This window comes from Pristis pectinata, chromosome 14 (genome assembly GCF_009764475.1).
Source record: "Pristis pectinata isolate sPriPec2 chromosome 14, sPriPec2.1.pri, whole genome shotgun sequence".
Classification (NCBI taxonomy): Eukaryota; Metazoa; Chordata; class Chondrichthyes; order Rhinopristiformes; family Pristidae; genus Pristis; species Pristis pectinata.
Window position 1 is genome coordinate 38,490,056 of NC_067418.1, and position 14,450 is coordinate 38,504,505.

A 14,450-nucleotide genomic window follows, 5' to 3' on the forward strand; every position below is an offset into this window, starting at 1 on the left:
AGATCTAGTTTTAGGAAATGAACCAGGACAGGTGAAGGATCTATTGGTAGGTGAGCATTTGGGGGACAGTGACCATTGTTCCATAACCTTTAAAATTGTCATGGACAGGGTCAGGTGCAGAGAGGACAAGAAGATATTTAATTGGGGAAGGGCGAACTATGAGGCTATAAGGAGAGAACCTGGGAGTGTAAATTGGGATGTCCTTTTTGAAGGAAAATGTACCATGGAGATGTGGTCGATGTTCAGGGATATTATGCAGGATGTTTGGGATAAGTATGTCCCGGTGAGGTAGAGAAGGAATGGCAGGGTGAAGGAGCCGTGGGTGACGAGAGAGGTGGAACGACTAGTTAGGGAGAAGGTAGCATACATAAGGTATAAGCAGCAAGGTTCAGACAGGGCCCGTGAGGAATATAGAGTAACGAGGAAGGAACTTAAGAAAGGGCTGAGGAGAGCTAGAAGGGGACATGAAAAGGCATTGGCTGGTAAGGTTAAGGAAAATCCCAAGGCCTTTTTCACGTACGTGAAGGGTAGGAGGATGGCTAGGGTAAAGGTAGGTCCGATTAAAGACAAAGGTAGGAGAATGTGCCTGGAGGCGGCGGAAGTGGGAGAAGTTCTCAATGAATACTTCTCTTCGGTATTCACCAAGGAGAGGGGTCTTGATGACGCGGAAGGGAGTGCTGGTAAGGGTAATGTTCTCGAGGTTGTAGATATCAAGAGAGAGGATGTGTTGAAGTTGTTAAATAATATCAAGACAGATAAATCTCCGGGGCCTGATGGGATTTTCCCCAGGCTGCTTCGAGAGGCGAGGGAGGAGATTGTTGAACCGCTGGTAAGGATCTTTGAGTCCTCGTTGTCCATGGGGATGGTGCCGGAGGATTGGAAGGTGGTGAATGTTGTCCCCTTGTTCAAAAAAGGTAGTAGGGATAGTCCAGGGAATTACAGACCAGTGAGCCTTACCTCTGTGGTGGGTAAGCTGTTAGAAAGGATTCTAAGGGATAGGATCTATGAACACCTGGAGAATCATGGACTGATTAGGGACAGCCAGCATGGTTTTGTGAAGGGAACATCTTGCCTCACAAGCCTGATAGAGTTCTTTGAGGAGGTGACGAGGAAGATTGATGAGGGTAGTGCGGTGGATGTGGTCTATATGGATTTTAGTAAGGTGTTTGATAAGGTACCTCATGGTAGGCTTCTTCAGAAGGTCAGAGGCCAAGGGATTCAGGGAAGCTTGGCTGTGTGGATTAGGAATTGGCTTGCCTATAGAAAGCAGAGGGTTGAGGTGGAAGGACTGCCCTCGAATTGGAGGGCAGTGACTAGTGGTGTCCCGCAGGGATCGGTTCTGGGACCTCTATTTTTTGTGATATTTATAGATGACTTAGATGAGGGGGTGGAAGGCTGGGTTAGTAAGTTTGCAGACGGCACTAAGATCGGTGGTGTTGTGGATAGTGTGCAGGGCTGTCGGAACTTACAGAGGGATATTGATAGGATGCAGAGCTGGGCTGACAAGTGGCAGATGGAGTTCAATCCAGAGAAGTGTGAGGTGGTACACTTTGGAAGGACAAACTCCAGGGCAGAGTACAAGGCAAATGGCAAGGTACTTGGCAGTGTAGAGGAGCAGAGGGATCTGGGGGTTCACATTCACAGTTCACTGAAAGTTGCCTCACAGGTTAACTCACAGGTTAAGAAGGCCTATGGGATGTTAGCTTTCATAAATCGTGGGATTGAGTTTAAGAGCCGCAAAGTGATGATGCAGCTTTACAAAACTCTAGTTAGACCACACTTAGAGTACTGTGTTCAGTTTTGGTTGCCGCATTATAGGAAGGATGTGGAGGCATTGGAGAGGGTGCAGAGGAGATTTACCAGGATGCTGCCTGGATTAGAGCGTATGGAGTATGAGCACAGGCTTAAGGTGCTAGGGCTTTATTCACTGGAAAGGAGGAGGATGAGAGGAGACATGATAGAGGTATATAAAATATTTAGAGGAATAGATAGAGTAGACAGCCAGCACCTCCTTCCCAGGGCACCAATGCTCAAGACGAGAGGGCATGGCTTTAAGGTTATGGGTGGGAGGTTCAGGGGAGATGTCAGGGGGAGGTTTTTCACCCAGAGAGTGGTTGGTGCATGGAATGCACTGCCTGCGGTGGTGGTGGAGGCAGATACATTGGACAGGTTCAAGAGTTTGTTGGATAGGCACATGGAGGAATGTGAGATAGAGGGATATGCGGGAGGAAAGGGTTAGGTAGTGTGAGGGTGGTTTGATGGACGGCACAACATGGTGGGCTGAAGGGCCTGTTTTGTGCTGTATGGTTCTATGGTTCTGTGGTTTTAACCCCTAAGCAAGCAGCAGAGCTGTGATCACCTATGACATTCCAATAACTGATGCACATCTTCAGAGCATGGTGTTTACAAACAAGATCTTCAATGTTGGGCAAGCATTACCTCATGATGTCTGAGCACGATCACCATCAGCAACCAGGGAACCAAGCGCATGCAGAGTTCACAAAAATCTTCCAAGTCCTTATTTTTCAGTGAACCTCTTCTGGAACAATACATTTGCCAACACCCATCTGCCATGGGAATGTTTGGCTACACAATCTTGAAATGAGTTTCAGAAGTCCTTTTTGACAAACACACATTCTTGAAGGGAACTTTCCTTCTTTTCAACTACCTAGCCAATTCAGATATATCCTCACAAGAAATCTGAGTCAAGGTTTACCAATAATTCCTTTCTGTAGTGGAAGACATGGTGAGCTTTGAATTTGTTAACCATGGCTGATGAGCAAGAGTCAGAATTTTAGGAGGCAAGTTTGAAAGGGGATAATATTCCATGCAAAGAACCAATGCTCGAGTTTGCAATGTGCAAATAATGCAGTCGGCAATAAAGCTTTATAACAACTTAATCAGGAAACCTGATGCCCAACAACAGTTTGAGCTGCTTCACCAGATAAACAGAAGGTGGTGGATAAGCAACATCTTAAAAGGGAAACAGGGATGGACAGTAAATATTTAGCATTTCTCACATCTTGAAAAGTGAATAAACAATTCAAACAGGTGAGGATGAGAATAATTTCTGCACATCTTTGTCCCGTCTACTTAAGCCAAGCCAGTACTCGTGCAAAACCTGAGCCTATAGAACTATATTCACTCCCTGAAGAGAAAGATCTACTCTTGAGTCCTGTTTGTATTTTGTGTGTCAACAAGTGGATACAGTAACTATAAGCAGGCTCGATCATTACATCTCCTCAAAACTACAGTCATTAGAAACCTTTTGATTTGGAATTGGACTTGCCCTCACTTCCAAGCTATAGCTACTATCAGGACTGTGATCAGCAAGTCTGTTCTGGATGAGATTTAATGACCCAGTGCTCCGAGTATTCAACCTCACTCAGATGACATTGTTCTGATTTGCAAGCATCGATGAGATGTTGATAATTGGACTTCAAGTATTAGAAATACCTCTCTATTGCCAAGATGCAAGGAGAACAATTCTAAAGCACATAAACCAGCAGCCCATTTATAACAAAAGCTGCAACTAACTAAGCTCTCTGCAGAACACTCTCAAGGCTTGTCGTTGACTGATTTGTTCCAGCTCAGAGTCACTGAAGTGGTGTTGCAAGTTTAAAGGGTTATGTTGCTCACAGGATTTGGTTTTGCAATTATTAATGGGATGTTGAGAATAACATCAACCTCATACCTCCTCATGCTCCACTGCTCTTTATGATGTGTGACATCTGATGCTGCATTGATTCCTGTCATTTCAATTTCTTTTCACTAGCAATCTTGTGCCCATTGCAACAAGCAATTTATTAACATAATTGTGGATTATTTATTTCCCCTCAAGGATCCTTGCAACTATTCCCTTAACTTCAATTGTGCACATTTTCCTCAAGAATTAATTCATTATCTTGGGTATTCTACCAGCCAAAGTTGAACAAGCTGCCTTCTTGGCCAACTGACTTCTTTAGGTTTTCAATTTGTCAAATGACATGAGCACTTGAATTATCAAACATTTAATTGCTTTTTTATCATCTATTGCTTTCCCATAATTCATCTACATTTCAAATCTTAGCAGCTTTGGTTGTTAGGTTTGTAAATAAGCCTGACACTTCTGCCCTGTACTGTGAAGCAAACACTGATCAAGTAAAGAAATATCACGAGGTTGGTGGAAAACAGAAATTAAGCATTACTACAATAATTGCTAAACGCTCTGCATAGATGGGTAACCGACCATGTACAGATTCCTTGATAGACCTTTGAGCCCTCATTTGGCAGTTGACTGGCATGTTTATAAAGATCTTAGTGAAACCATCATCCTTCTCTGTGCTGGCAAAAGTGATTAAATTTCTATGTTCCCTCTATTTGGAATGTTTAGTTACTTTGTTGAAGAATGAAGCACATTTACAGCTGAAGTAATCTTCCATGAATGGGTGTTTCCTTCCTTTGTATCATCTAAAAATATAAAAAAAACCTCACAGCAAGCTTGAGGCAAGATTTACTAGCACTTACCCACTGATGAACAATAATATGTTGATGTTCTGTTACTTGAGTGACACTTTAAGCATGTAAACCAGTTTTACTCGTCTCACCTTTAATATTCCAGACACTAATGTGCTCTGTATTTCTAAACTGCATTGTTCAGAGTGTTCAGCAGTAAATATTGCCTCAGTGCTCTCGACAATCTTTATAATAATAATAAATACATATTTGCATCGGTGATATTACTCCCGTTAACATCAGTTTTAATCCAAGTGCTTCTCAAGACTCCAAGCCCCACCAAATAAATGCCAATTTGGTTCCATCCACCTTCAGCCACAAAATGAAAAATGGACTGATTGTACCTTTGAAAGTTGATAAGATTCTATGTCCCAATGCTTAAGGAGCCTGAGCTTTTACTTTGACTGACAAGAACCTTTAACTTCAGTCCGCTAACTTTTTGCTTTTATAAAAAGAGGGCAAATGGAGGAAACTGTGCAGCGTGTTTCAACTGTGAAATACAGTGATGAACTTTCCATTAGCACATTAGTTATTGACTGCAGTAATTATGTTTTTTTGTCAAAATTGGAAAAAAGGAAACAAAACATCAAGTATATCAAGTCATTTTGAAAATGTGGCCAATGGATGTTAAAGAAATAAAGTAGCTTAATCTAATTTTGCATCAGTACGACAATCACATTGAGAATATAACGCTCACATATAATTATTTAAAAATATGCAAAATATTCTTTTTTTATGTTGGCACAACTAGAGCCAGAGCAGTCTGACCTTCAAAATCTATCCATATATAAAAAGTGATTCAATTTGAAGTCATGGGTGTCATTGATATAACCAATAACTTGAGTACAGATCAGTCTTTTCTGACCAAATCTGTTCAATTATTTTATCGTGACATTAATTACCTTGCACAAGGCAACTGGCAGATTAGTCAGTTGGTAAAGTAAGTTTATTTACTAGGTATTCTATTCTGACCCCAGCGATTATAAATGGTGTCAAGTGTTCAACAATGCAAATGCAAGAACCCCAATCATTAGAGAAACTGGGAAAGCAATGAAACATGGACTTGTCCATACTCACAAGAAACTTAATAAGGTTTCTGTGTAAATGAAAATTATGTGGAGTTGCTATGTGAATAGTGCAGAATAGTAACAATCTGGATGGAATCTAAACAGTATCATCTGAGCATAATCAAAATAGAAATAAAAAATAGAATTATATGCAGGTTTTGTCTCCATAACTATTTAACACTCAAATATTCTTTGCACCATAGCTCTGCACAAATTGTCACTGCTGACAAAACTGGAAGTGCCCTAGATTCTGCTGTTTGGCATAAAGGGGGCTCATAACATTATGCCCAGATTCTCAGGCACAAGAATGCCCACAAACACATGGACAGCAATCAATTGAAGATGCAGGTCTTTTTGCAGCAGAAATCGTTTTAAACAGAGAGCAAAGAGCTATTTCCCACTTCACCTCCATTTTACCTGGAAGGTAATTTTTGTTTCCTTCAGGCCTCCTTTTTATTATCCCACTCTGGGACCTTGAATTCCCATTTATGTACCTTATTTTAGACACAAAATGCACCACAATTGATTCCCTGCTTGAATGCACTGATGCAATGGGAAATTATACATTCAGGCATATGTTGATAAGTTTGCATGAAAAATTAGATGTTATTTACCTACTGCAAATCACTGTGGCATTGGTGAAAATTACACCTTCAGCACAATGAAAACTCTCAACTACTGTTGACAGTACTTACTTGTAAAGATATTTTTAACCACAGGATCACTTCTTGTATCATTAACTTTAACAGTCACTATCATGACTCTGTAATTGGTTCCAGGCAATAGGTTGGTTAACGTTGTGGAGTTTTTGCTTTCTGTCCGGAAATGTGTTTCATTTGCAGAAATGTAAGTAACATTGAAATTGTATTCCGAGTTGTTCACGTCTGCAGGCCAGCCCCAACTCAGTGAGATGGAATTGTTGGTAACGCTCATCACCACAATATCTCCAGGCTTGGGAACAACTGTGTGAAACAAAATGGTGGATATTATACAATAATTGAAAGCATAGCATGTAAGTGAATGCTTCAAACCCACTTCATTCATAAAGATGCAATATTGCAAAATGTCCACATCCCATTGTTCATCTTACCAGCACATAAATTCCAAAACAAACATGACTGGCAAAACAGAAGATTCTTTTTTTTTAAAACTGAAAGCATGCTCAAGTCATTACTGTATTTATAAAGTTAACATCATATGCAATGGTGTAGACACTGCCTACTTTAGGTGACTGACTGATAATTCAGTTCATTGATCAACTGGTCCTTCAATCTACGTTCTATCTCAAAATCGCATGAGTCAGCAAAACGGAGTCATGAGCATATAATGCCCAACAATATTCCAACATTTCCCTCAAAGATGATGAGGCTGAACAATTCAATGAGTTCACAACCCACAAGATAATATAACCATCAAGAAGTCAGCCAAGCATCCAGATGAGTGCCGCTACAACAGCTCCATCATGTTGCCTAAACCAATATATCAACTGATGAACTAATATTATGAGGAAATGCTGAAATTTCATAGCATTTTATTCAAAGTCTATACTCAACATGATTCAGTCAACTATGTACTTCCAAATGGTTTCATTTTTACCAAATCATTTATTTTCTTATATTTCTTTTCCTACCCAATTTAATTTGCCTTTGCATGATCTCATATCTCTCATGGGGGCCTTTTCACTGACAATGCAGATGGGCAGATGGAACGAGGATGGGAGAAGGAATGGAAAAGGTAAACAGAGTCTGTGGTGTCTTCTGTCTTCAACAAAATAGAACACTTTTGTTACCTCAGATTCCATTCTTATGGGTTCTGCGAGTCTAACGTTTAAAATACGACTATTCATATCCTATTGGGCAGGACACCATTCAGTTTCTATCAATTTCATTCTCCTTCACAAATCACTTTATGCATTTCCCCTTTGTATAATTTTTGCAAGCCTTTCCATATTTTTCCTCCCACATCATCTTATCTTCTAGCTACAATGTTCTTTGCAATTCCATTGCATTTCACTAAGCTCTGACAAGCAACCGACTTCCTGATTCAAAGCTTTCCCATTCCCTGTAAGGCAATCTTCAAAAGGGATGGAACACTCACAATTCCTGGATAAATACAGCTCCAACATTTTATTAAACATTCACGCTGTTTAATAAAATCCAGAATCAGGGGTCCACTTGAGTGGTACCCTATATACTGCTGGGACAACATAGTTCTGGCATCTACTAGATGCCCTACTGCAAAGAACCTAACCTTCTTCAGCAGCAACCTCCACCACCAAAAAGGTCAAGGGCAAAGGCAGGAACACAGAGGGCCACTAACTTAAATGTTCCCCTCAAGGTCACATGCCATTTGATTTTTAGAATATACAATGTTTTCTTTATCTTTGCTGGATCAAAATTCTGAACTCTAGTGATTCAAAGCAGCTAATCACCACTTTCAAGGGTTATTAAGGATGAGTTGAATTAAATAAAAGAAATATGGAAGAATAAAAAGAGAAAAGGATGTAACCCTCTACCTTAATTTCATTGTCTCTGCATTTAAAAAGCAATCTCAACTCCTTTTGTCTGTGTCCAGTAAAATTTTCTAACTCTTTCATTTGTGATCTGTGCCCATCATATCACATCTGAAGCAGATGAAGTTTAACGTGAAGAAATGTGAGGAGATACATTTTGGTGGGAAGAATGAGATGAGGCAATATAGAATCAAGGATATTGTTCTAAAAGGGCACAGCAGCAGAGGGACCTGTAGATGTGTGAAAATAATTGAAAGTGGCAGAGCAGGTTGAAAAACAGTTGATAAGACTTAGGCAATTCTACCCATCACCAACCAGCCTCTATCTGCTCCCCCCACCCCACACTCATACGACAAAATTCTGCCAATTTTTCCTTTTCCCTTTCAGTCCTGATGAAGGGCATAGACCCAAAACATTGACTTACACCTTTTGCCCTTGTCTTCAAAATGTGAATATTCAAAAAATGTAGGAAAAATAAACCGCATAAATAGGCACATGTGGCGACTCACCGTCTAGTCGGGCGAACCGGCTCGGCAGTCGGGTCGCGCGGTGTCGGAGCGACGAGGCCCAAGATGGCGGCGGGCCTCGTCTTTCCGAGCGACGGGGAGAACCCGCGCGCGGGAAAGTCCTGATGACGTAGGACTTACGTCATTGCCGGTTTTTTGGGCAGGAGTTTTCTCCCTTAAAGGGCCCGCGCAAGGCGGGAAAATAAACCAGTTCTGTTTGGCAACCCTCCGAGTGAGTCTTGTTTTATTCCGCGGTAGCAACCGCTACACACATAATTTTAATCAAAAGAATGAAAGGGTCAGGCCTGAGGAGAGATGCTAAAACTTAGGAGAGTTTTGCATTTGGAAGTTGTCTACAGAGCAAATCTGCCCACAATCACATGATATGTCTTTCATGTATCTTGTGGTTGTCAACTTTAAGAATTAATAATCACAGAAAGAGGAGACCACAAAGTCTTTTGAATCTGTTCTGCCATTCAATCAGATCATATTAATCTTCCATCTCAGCTCTCTGTGCCTGCCCAAAGCCCACATCCTCTGTATTACAAGCTGAGGTTAAGTGAAGGAAGTTGAGATTGTTACTGTCATTGTTCACAGCTGCCTAAGAAAACATCTCAATAATTTTCAGCAGGTGTCATCTCAGTGATCTGCTGAGAGATTGTTGAAGCGGATGCAAGGTGTGCTGAAAACACAATGCCTGTTTTATATCACAAGGTGGTGCTAATGTTCCACTCCTGGGTCATGGTGCAATGAACACACATAACATACTGCCCAGCACCAGTTACTTCTCAAAAAGTATCTAATGTTTCCCAGAAACTTTTGATAGATTCTTCAAAAAAGCAAGGGAGTTTGCATCAGGAATTTCAACAACTACAAAAACAGCACCAAACAGTAACAACTTCTTGCATTTCCATTGCAGGGCAGAAATTGTGCTGACCAGTGTGGTCCTGGGCACAGTCTTCCGCTGGAAGGGTGGCTCACAGTTCATTGGTGTAGCACAGCGCATGAGCTCTTCAAGTACTCCCAGAAAATCTTTAACTCCTGTGGAGGCCCCATTCCTCGGCTCAGAAACTGTCAAAGTAGTTATTTAAATTGAATCTTCTGAAGTGCAAGGGAAAGGTTAAAAAATGGAAATAATGGGCCGTCAAGCTTGGTTTGGCCCACTGTCCATGTTTGCAGCCCGTCTGCACTTACCTGGAATGAAAATAGAAAGCTGAACAAGCTGGGAGTCTAGTAGCAGGGCCCTGGGAGGTCTTAGCAGCAACTTGGCTTCTGCAAATGAACCACCAAGGCCCTGCCCCTTGAAAACCCTTGATAGTGAGCCCTCACCTCCTCTCAAGGCCAGGAGACATTTTCAAGTTAAAAAAAATATCTCTGATACTTGGACACTTCTAGACAATTAAAATGCTGTCAATAATTTAAAAAAAAATTAAAATAAGGAAATAAATTAAAGCATGTGAAAACATAATGAAGTACTTAAAAACATCAAAACTGAGTCAAAAAAAATCTTGCCTTTTTCCTCTTCATCTCCACGTCATGTCACCCATTCAAATGATTTGCACCCATGCCAGTTCTGAGACTATATTGAGGGAACAAGAAAGCTAGCCATGGAATCCAAGCAGTTTGGACTCTGCAACTGTGTGTGACAGATGCACTGACATCCACCAGACTGCTGGTCCCAAATTTGTAGCAGGTCTGTGCAAGTCTGGGTCACACTTATCTGTGAGGAACTGAGGAATGAGAGGTCCAAAGTTCACATCCAGGGCAATTCAGCTATAATTAAGAGGTCCACCATCTTTTGGAACTGACTGCTAACTCTGGTCAATTCTTAATCACCTTAATCGTTACTGAACCACTTCATATTCTATAAAAATCCTGATCACAATTCTCATCCCCTCTGATGTCCAAAATTGTCTGTAACGTGCAACATGTATGACTGTTTAAGTTACTTCAACTGAAAAGTATGAGCAAAAGAATGAAAGAAAGATCTAACATGAGAGAATTTCAGAACTGAGACTGATAGACTTATGCTGGGCAACAACAACAATTTGCATTTCTAGAGCACTTTAAACATAGCTGAACATATCAAAGTGCTTCATCAAAAATATATATCAACACTTTGGGGTAGATGATCAAAGCTTAGTCAAGAGATAGTTTTAACGAAGCATCTTAAAGGAGAAAAATGAGGTATAAAATAGAGAGATTAATGGAGGGGATTTCAGTGAGGGCATTGGCAGCTGGACAAGACTGCTAATGGTAGCTGAGTTACAACTCTGTGCCCTCCAAGGTAGAACTAGAGGAGCACAATTACCCTGGAGGACATAAAGTTGAAGGCAATTACAGAGACTGAGAAGATTGAAACCATGGTGGAAGTTGGAAAGTGGATAAAAGTTTCAAAAGTTGAGCCTTTGTTTAACTGGGAACCAGAGTAGGTCAGCCACAAGAGGGTGATGAGCAACTGAGTTTGGAAATAGAGTGTAAAGTTTGACCATAAAGGGAGGCTGGTCAGGGGTAAACAGGACTAGTCAAAGTAACAATGGCATGGATGAGGGTTTCAGCCGCAGATGAATCGATAAAAATGGATCCAAGTCAACACAGACCCATTCAGCTGGATGGGGATATGTTGGATGAGGATAGCATGACAAACTATGATGAGGAGGATGAGAACTGATTTTCACAATCACAATCACAGAGATTGTCATCAGGAACTTTATAAAAAAGCCACTTTGTTATGTGGCAGGGCAAAAAAAACAATTGGTATGATTAAACCAAAAAGTACCAAGAAAAGATCAATATGAATTTGGGATGTCACAACATGTTCAAGGATAAAGAAAAGGGCCTGGAGATGGTGCAATAGTTTGCAAGAATGAAGTGGCCATGGTTTGACTTATGAGTAGGAGCACGAGGACAACAGCTTTGAAGAGACAGACAGTATCAGAGAGAGAAAACCTATGGGAACATTAGCTAACATGGCAATCAGAAGGGAAAGTTGCAAGGCTGGCAGCACATAGGAAACTGGGTTGAATGAGCAGAAGCTGGGTCTCATGGACAAGCTGAGAAGGAGAGATTACAGAAAGGTAAAAATTCTGGGCTCGAACTGGGAGGAAATATGGATGTTTGACAGAGTTGTCTAGGGGAAAGGATGTTCAAGTTCAAGTTTATTGCCGTAGGCATACATACACAGAGTATAAATGCCATGACAATTAGCTTTTTGAAGCAGCAGCACAGTACAATACAAACATGACAAATGGCGACAGGTCAGTCCTAACTTTATTGAGAAAAATCACTCAAGAGTTTCTCAAGATCTTGGAGATGACAAAATGGGTTCAAGAAGACAAGCTACAGAACAATAAAGAAACTAACTGGGCTAACTGTGCATTCCAAGTTAATCCTGGCATACTAAGGAGCTTTGGTGGATAGCGCTCTGTGAAATTTCATGTGAAAGACTGCACCAGCTGTAAGGCATACCTGCTTGCTTGTAACCCTTAAATAGGGAAGAAGAGGACTAGACCAGGGGAAATTACTGGGTTTGAAGATCAACGACTTTAATGGGAACGAAGACATTTAGTTAGCCAAGGGAAGTGTGAAGCCAATTTGTAGGTGCAGAAATATTGTGGGAAATGAAGGGCTAAAGGCGAGACTATTTTCTCTGTAAAGGGGATGCTCTGTCAGTACTTTTTAGTTGTTTGTCAGTTTGAGTTTCTTTTCCCCCAAATACTGCCACACATGCACTGGAATCAATAGACTGATAGGCAAGATCAATTATTTTCTATAAAATTAAAAAAAAATACTTACCATCAGAAGTGATGATGCCCTAAGAGGGGGGAAAAGAGAAATAAAAATATATTAGAAAAATATTTCAATTTTCTTCCTCACTTCTTTAGTTGGTGCAGAGTTCCACCATCTCTTTCTGCCAGTTCCTTGATAGAGAGTCCAAGTTTCTATGTTCTTTCAAAAGATGTGGACATGGCCAGTAGTTTTTGTCCATCCATAATTGCTAATTGCCCAGGAACTGAATGGTTCACACCAGTGTACCTGTACCTGAAATTGCTCTCCTTTCAGATTTGATCATAAAGGTTTTTATGATCTTTGGTCATAAAGGAGATTTCCCTCTCTTGAGGACCTGTGAACAAAATGATCTTTTATACAGAGCCAGTAGATTGCAAAGTCACCAACACAGATGAGAGCTTTTTAATTCCAATTTTATTCAAGTATTTAACTGAATGCTGTGGTGGGATTTTTAATTGATGTGATGGGATTGTCAGTCCTAACCTCTGGATTATTATCTAGTGACGTAACCAACATGGGATTTTAACTCTGTGATCACGTATAACATTCATTTTCTATTTTATACCTAAACTAAATATTAGAGTGGGAGGCTTAACCTGCGCTCAGTTAATCACCATATAGTGCATTTTCTCATCAGAGTCACTTGTCAGCAATTAGGAGTATGAACCCTTAATGACTTTGATTCTCCTGGGTGTGAATGCTAATTCAAATGCTTTCTAGCTATTTTAGGACAGATCAGGATTCAAAGCTACAACCTTCCTGGCCCAAGACAAACACAGAAGGTGCTGGGGTCCTCAGCAGGTCACAAGGCATCCGTGGAAAGAGAAACAGTTAATGTTTCAGGTCTGACGCCCTTTGTTAGAACCTGAAAAATTCCACAAAAGCTGCCTGACATGCTGAGTATCCCCAGCATTTTCTTCTTTTATTTCAGATGTCCAGATTTGTAGTTTTTTGCTTTTCACCTTGCTGATCATGTAGGTTAGCACTGTGAAACATGACTCCTCATTGACTATCGAGCTACCAGACAATACAAGAACCTTTATTACTGTTCCCTTACCACTGCTTCCATTTTGCTGACTTGTGTTTTTACTTTGTAGTGATTGCAGGTCAGAGCCAAGAAAACTCTGTCTCAGCTTCACAGCCATTGTTCCTTTGCACATGACATCAATTGATCCAAGTTTACATGGTAACATGCTTAGTGGAATGAATTTTAGAAATAAACTAGCCCCCAAAAAACTTTCAGCAGGAACGGGAAGATCTATACAAGGACAAAACAGTTTTAGTTAAGCAGGAGAGTGGAGACATGAAAAGGATTTGAATCTGAGCAAGTGCAAAGGAAAATTGGAATCCCAAAATGTTCCTGACCTGTGCTGTTGCCAGTTCTGATGCTATAAACTTGAAATATACTTATTGATTTACAAATCTATGAGGGTCCCACTGAAATTGACTGGCTCTTCAACTTGTAGCCATAAGATTATGGTCAACTAATATTTCATAAGAATACCTATATTCCAAAGAAAGTTAAAATTAACACTTGATGGGAAAAGCTGCCAAGCCATATTATGCAATGCCACATAATACTAATTTTCCCTGTGTTTATTCCTACTAGATTACCATTTGCCATCTTCTGACAACTCACTCAAATGCTAATAATAGCCGTCACTCAAAACTTATAAATTCAATCCTATCCCTGACTTAACATTCAACATGTAAGATGAGATCAATAACAAATGACTGCTTTCCCTTCTTTCAAGCTTAGCAATTTTAAGCAGAATTCTTGAAGTCCCAGTATGTACACTGCAAACAAATCTGAACAAAATTGGCCAGCGTGCTTTGAATGTGGGACCTTCAAAATTCCATTCTCTGTAAACTAATGGGTAAATTTTGACCATTTCCCTGATCAATAAATCTAGGTGGCCTCAAAAGCAATACTACAAGTGGGTCTTGGGTTCAAGGAATTCCTATCAGTCATGAGGAACAACTTAATTTGGATTTTATCTCCAAAAATGATGAATGCTAAATGAGCAAGCTGAACATAGCTGAACAGGAAGGAAGTGAAAAGTAGATCTGTGCCATTTGGGA

The 14,450-nt window shown here is 40.5% G+C and overlaps 1 protein-coding gene across 1 annotated transcript in view; it reads right to left on the bottom strand.

Annotated features, from left to right (window-relative positions):
* The window catches only part of ptprja (protein tyrosine phosphatase receptor type Ja), a 207,017-nt gene that overhangs the window by 148,684 nt on the left and 43,883 nt on the right, over positions 1-14,450 (bottom strand). Inside the window, exons 2-3 of the mRNA XM_052029697.1 lie at positions 12,375-12,393; positions 6,257-6,523 (exon numbers count right to left, since the gene is read on the bottom strand). Of these exons, the coding sequence (XP_051885657.1) occupies positions 6,257-6,523; positions 12,375-12,393 (286 nt within the window). The remainder of the gene's footprint in view (positions 1-6,256; positions 6,524-12,374; positions 12,394-14,450) is intronic.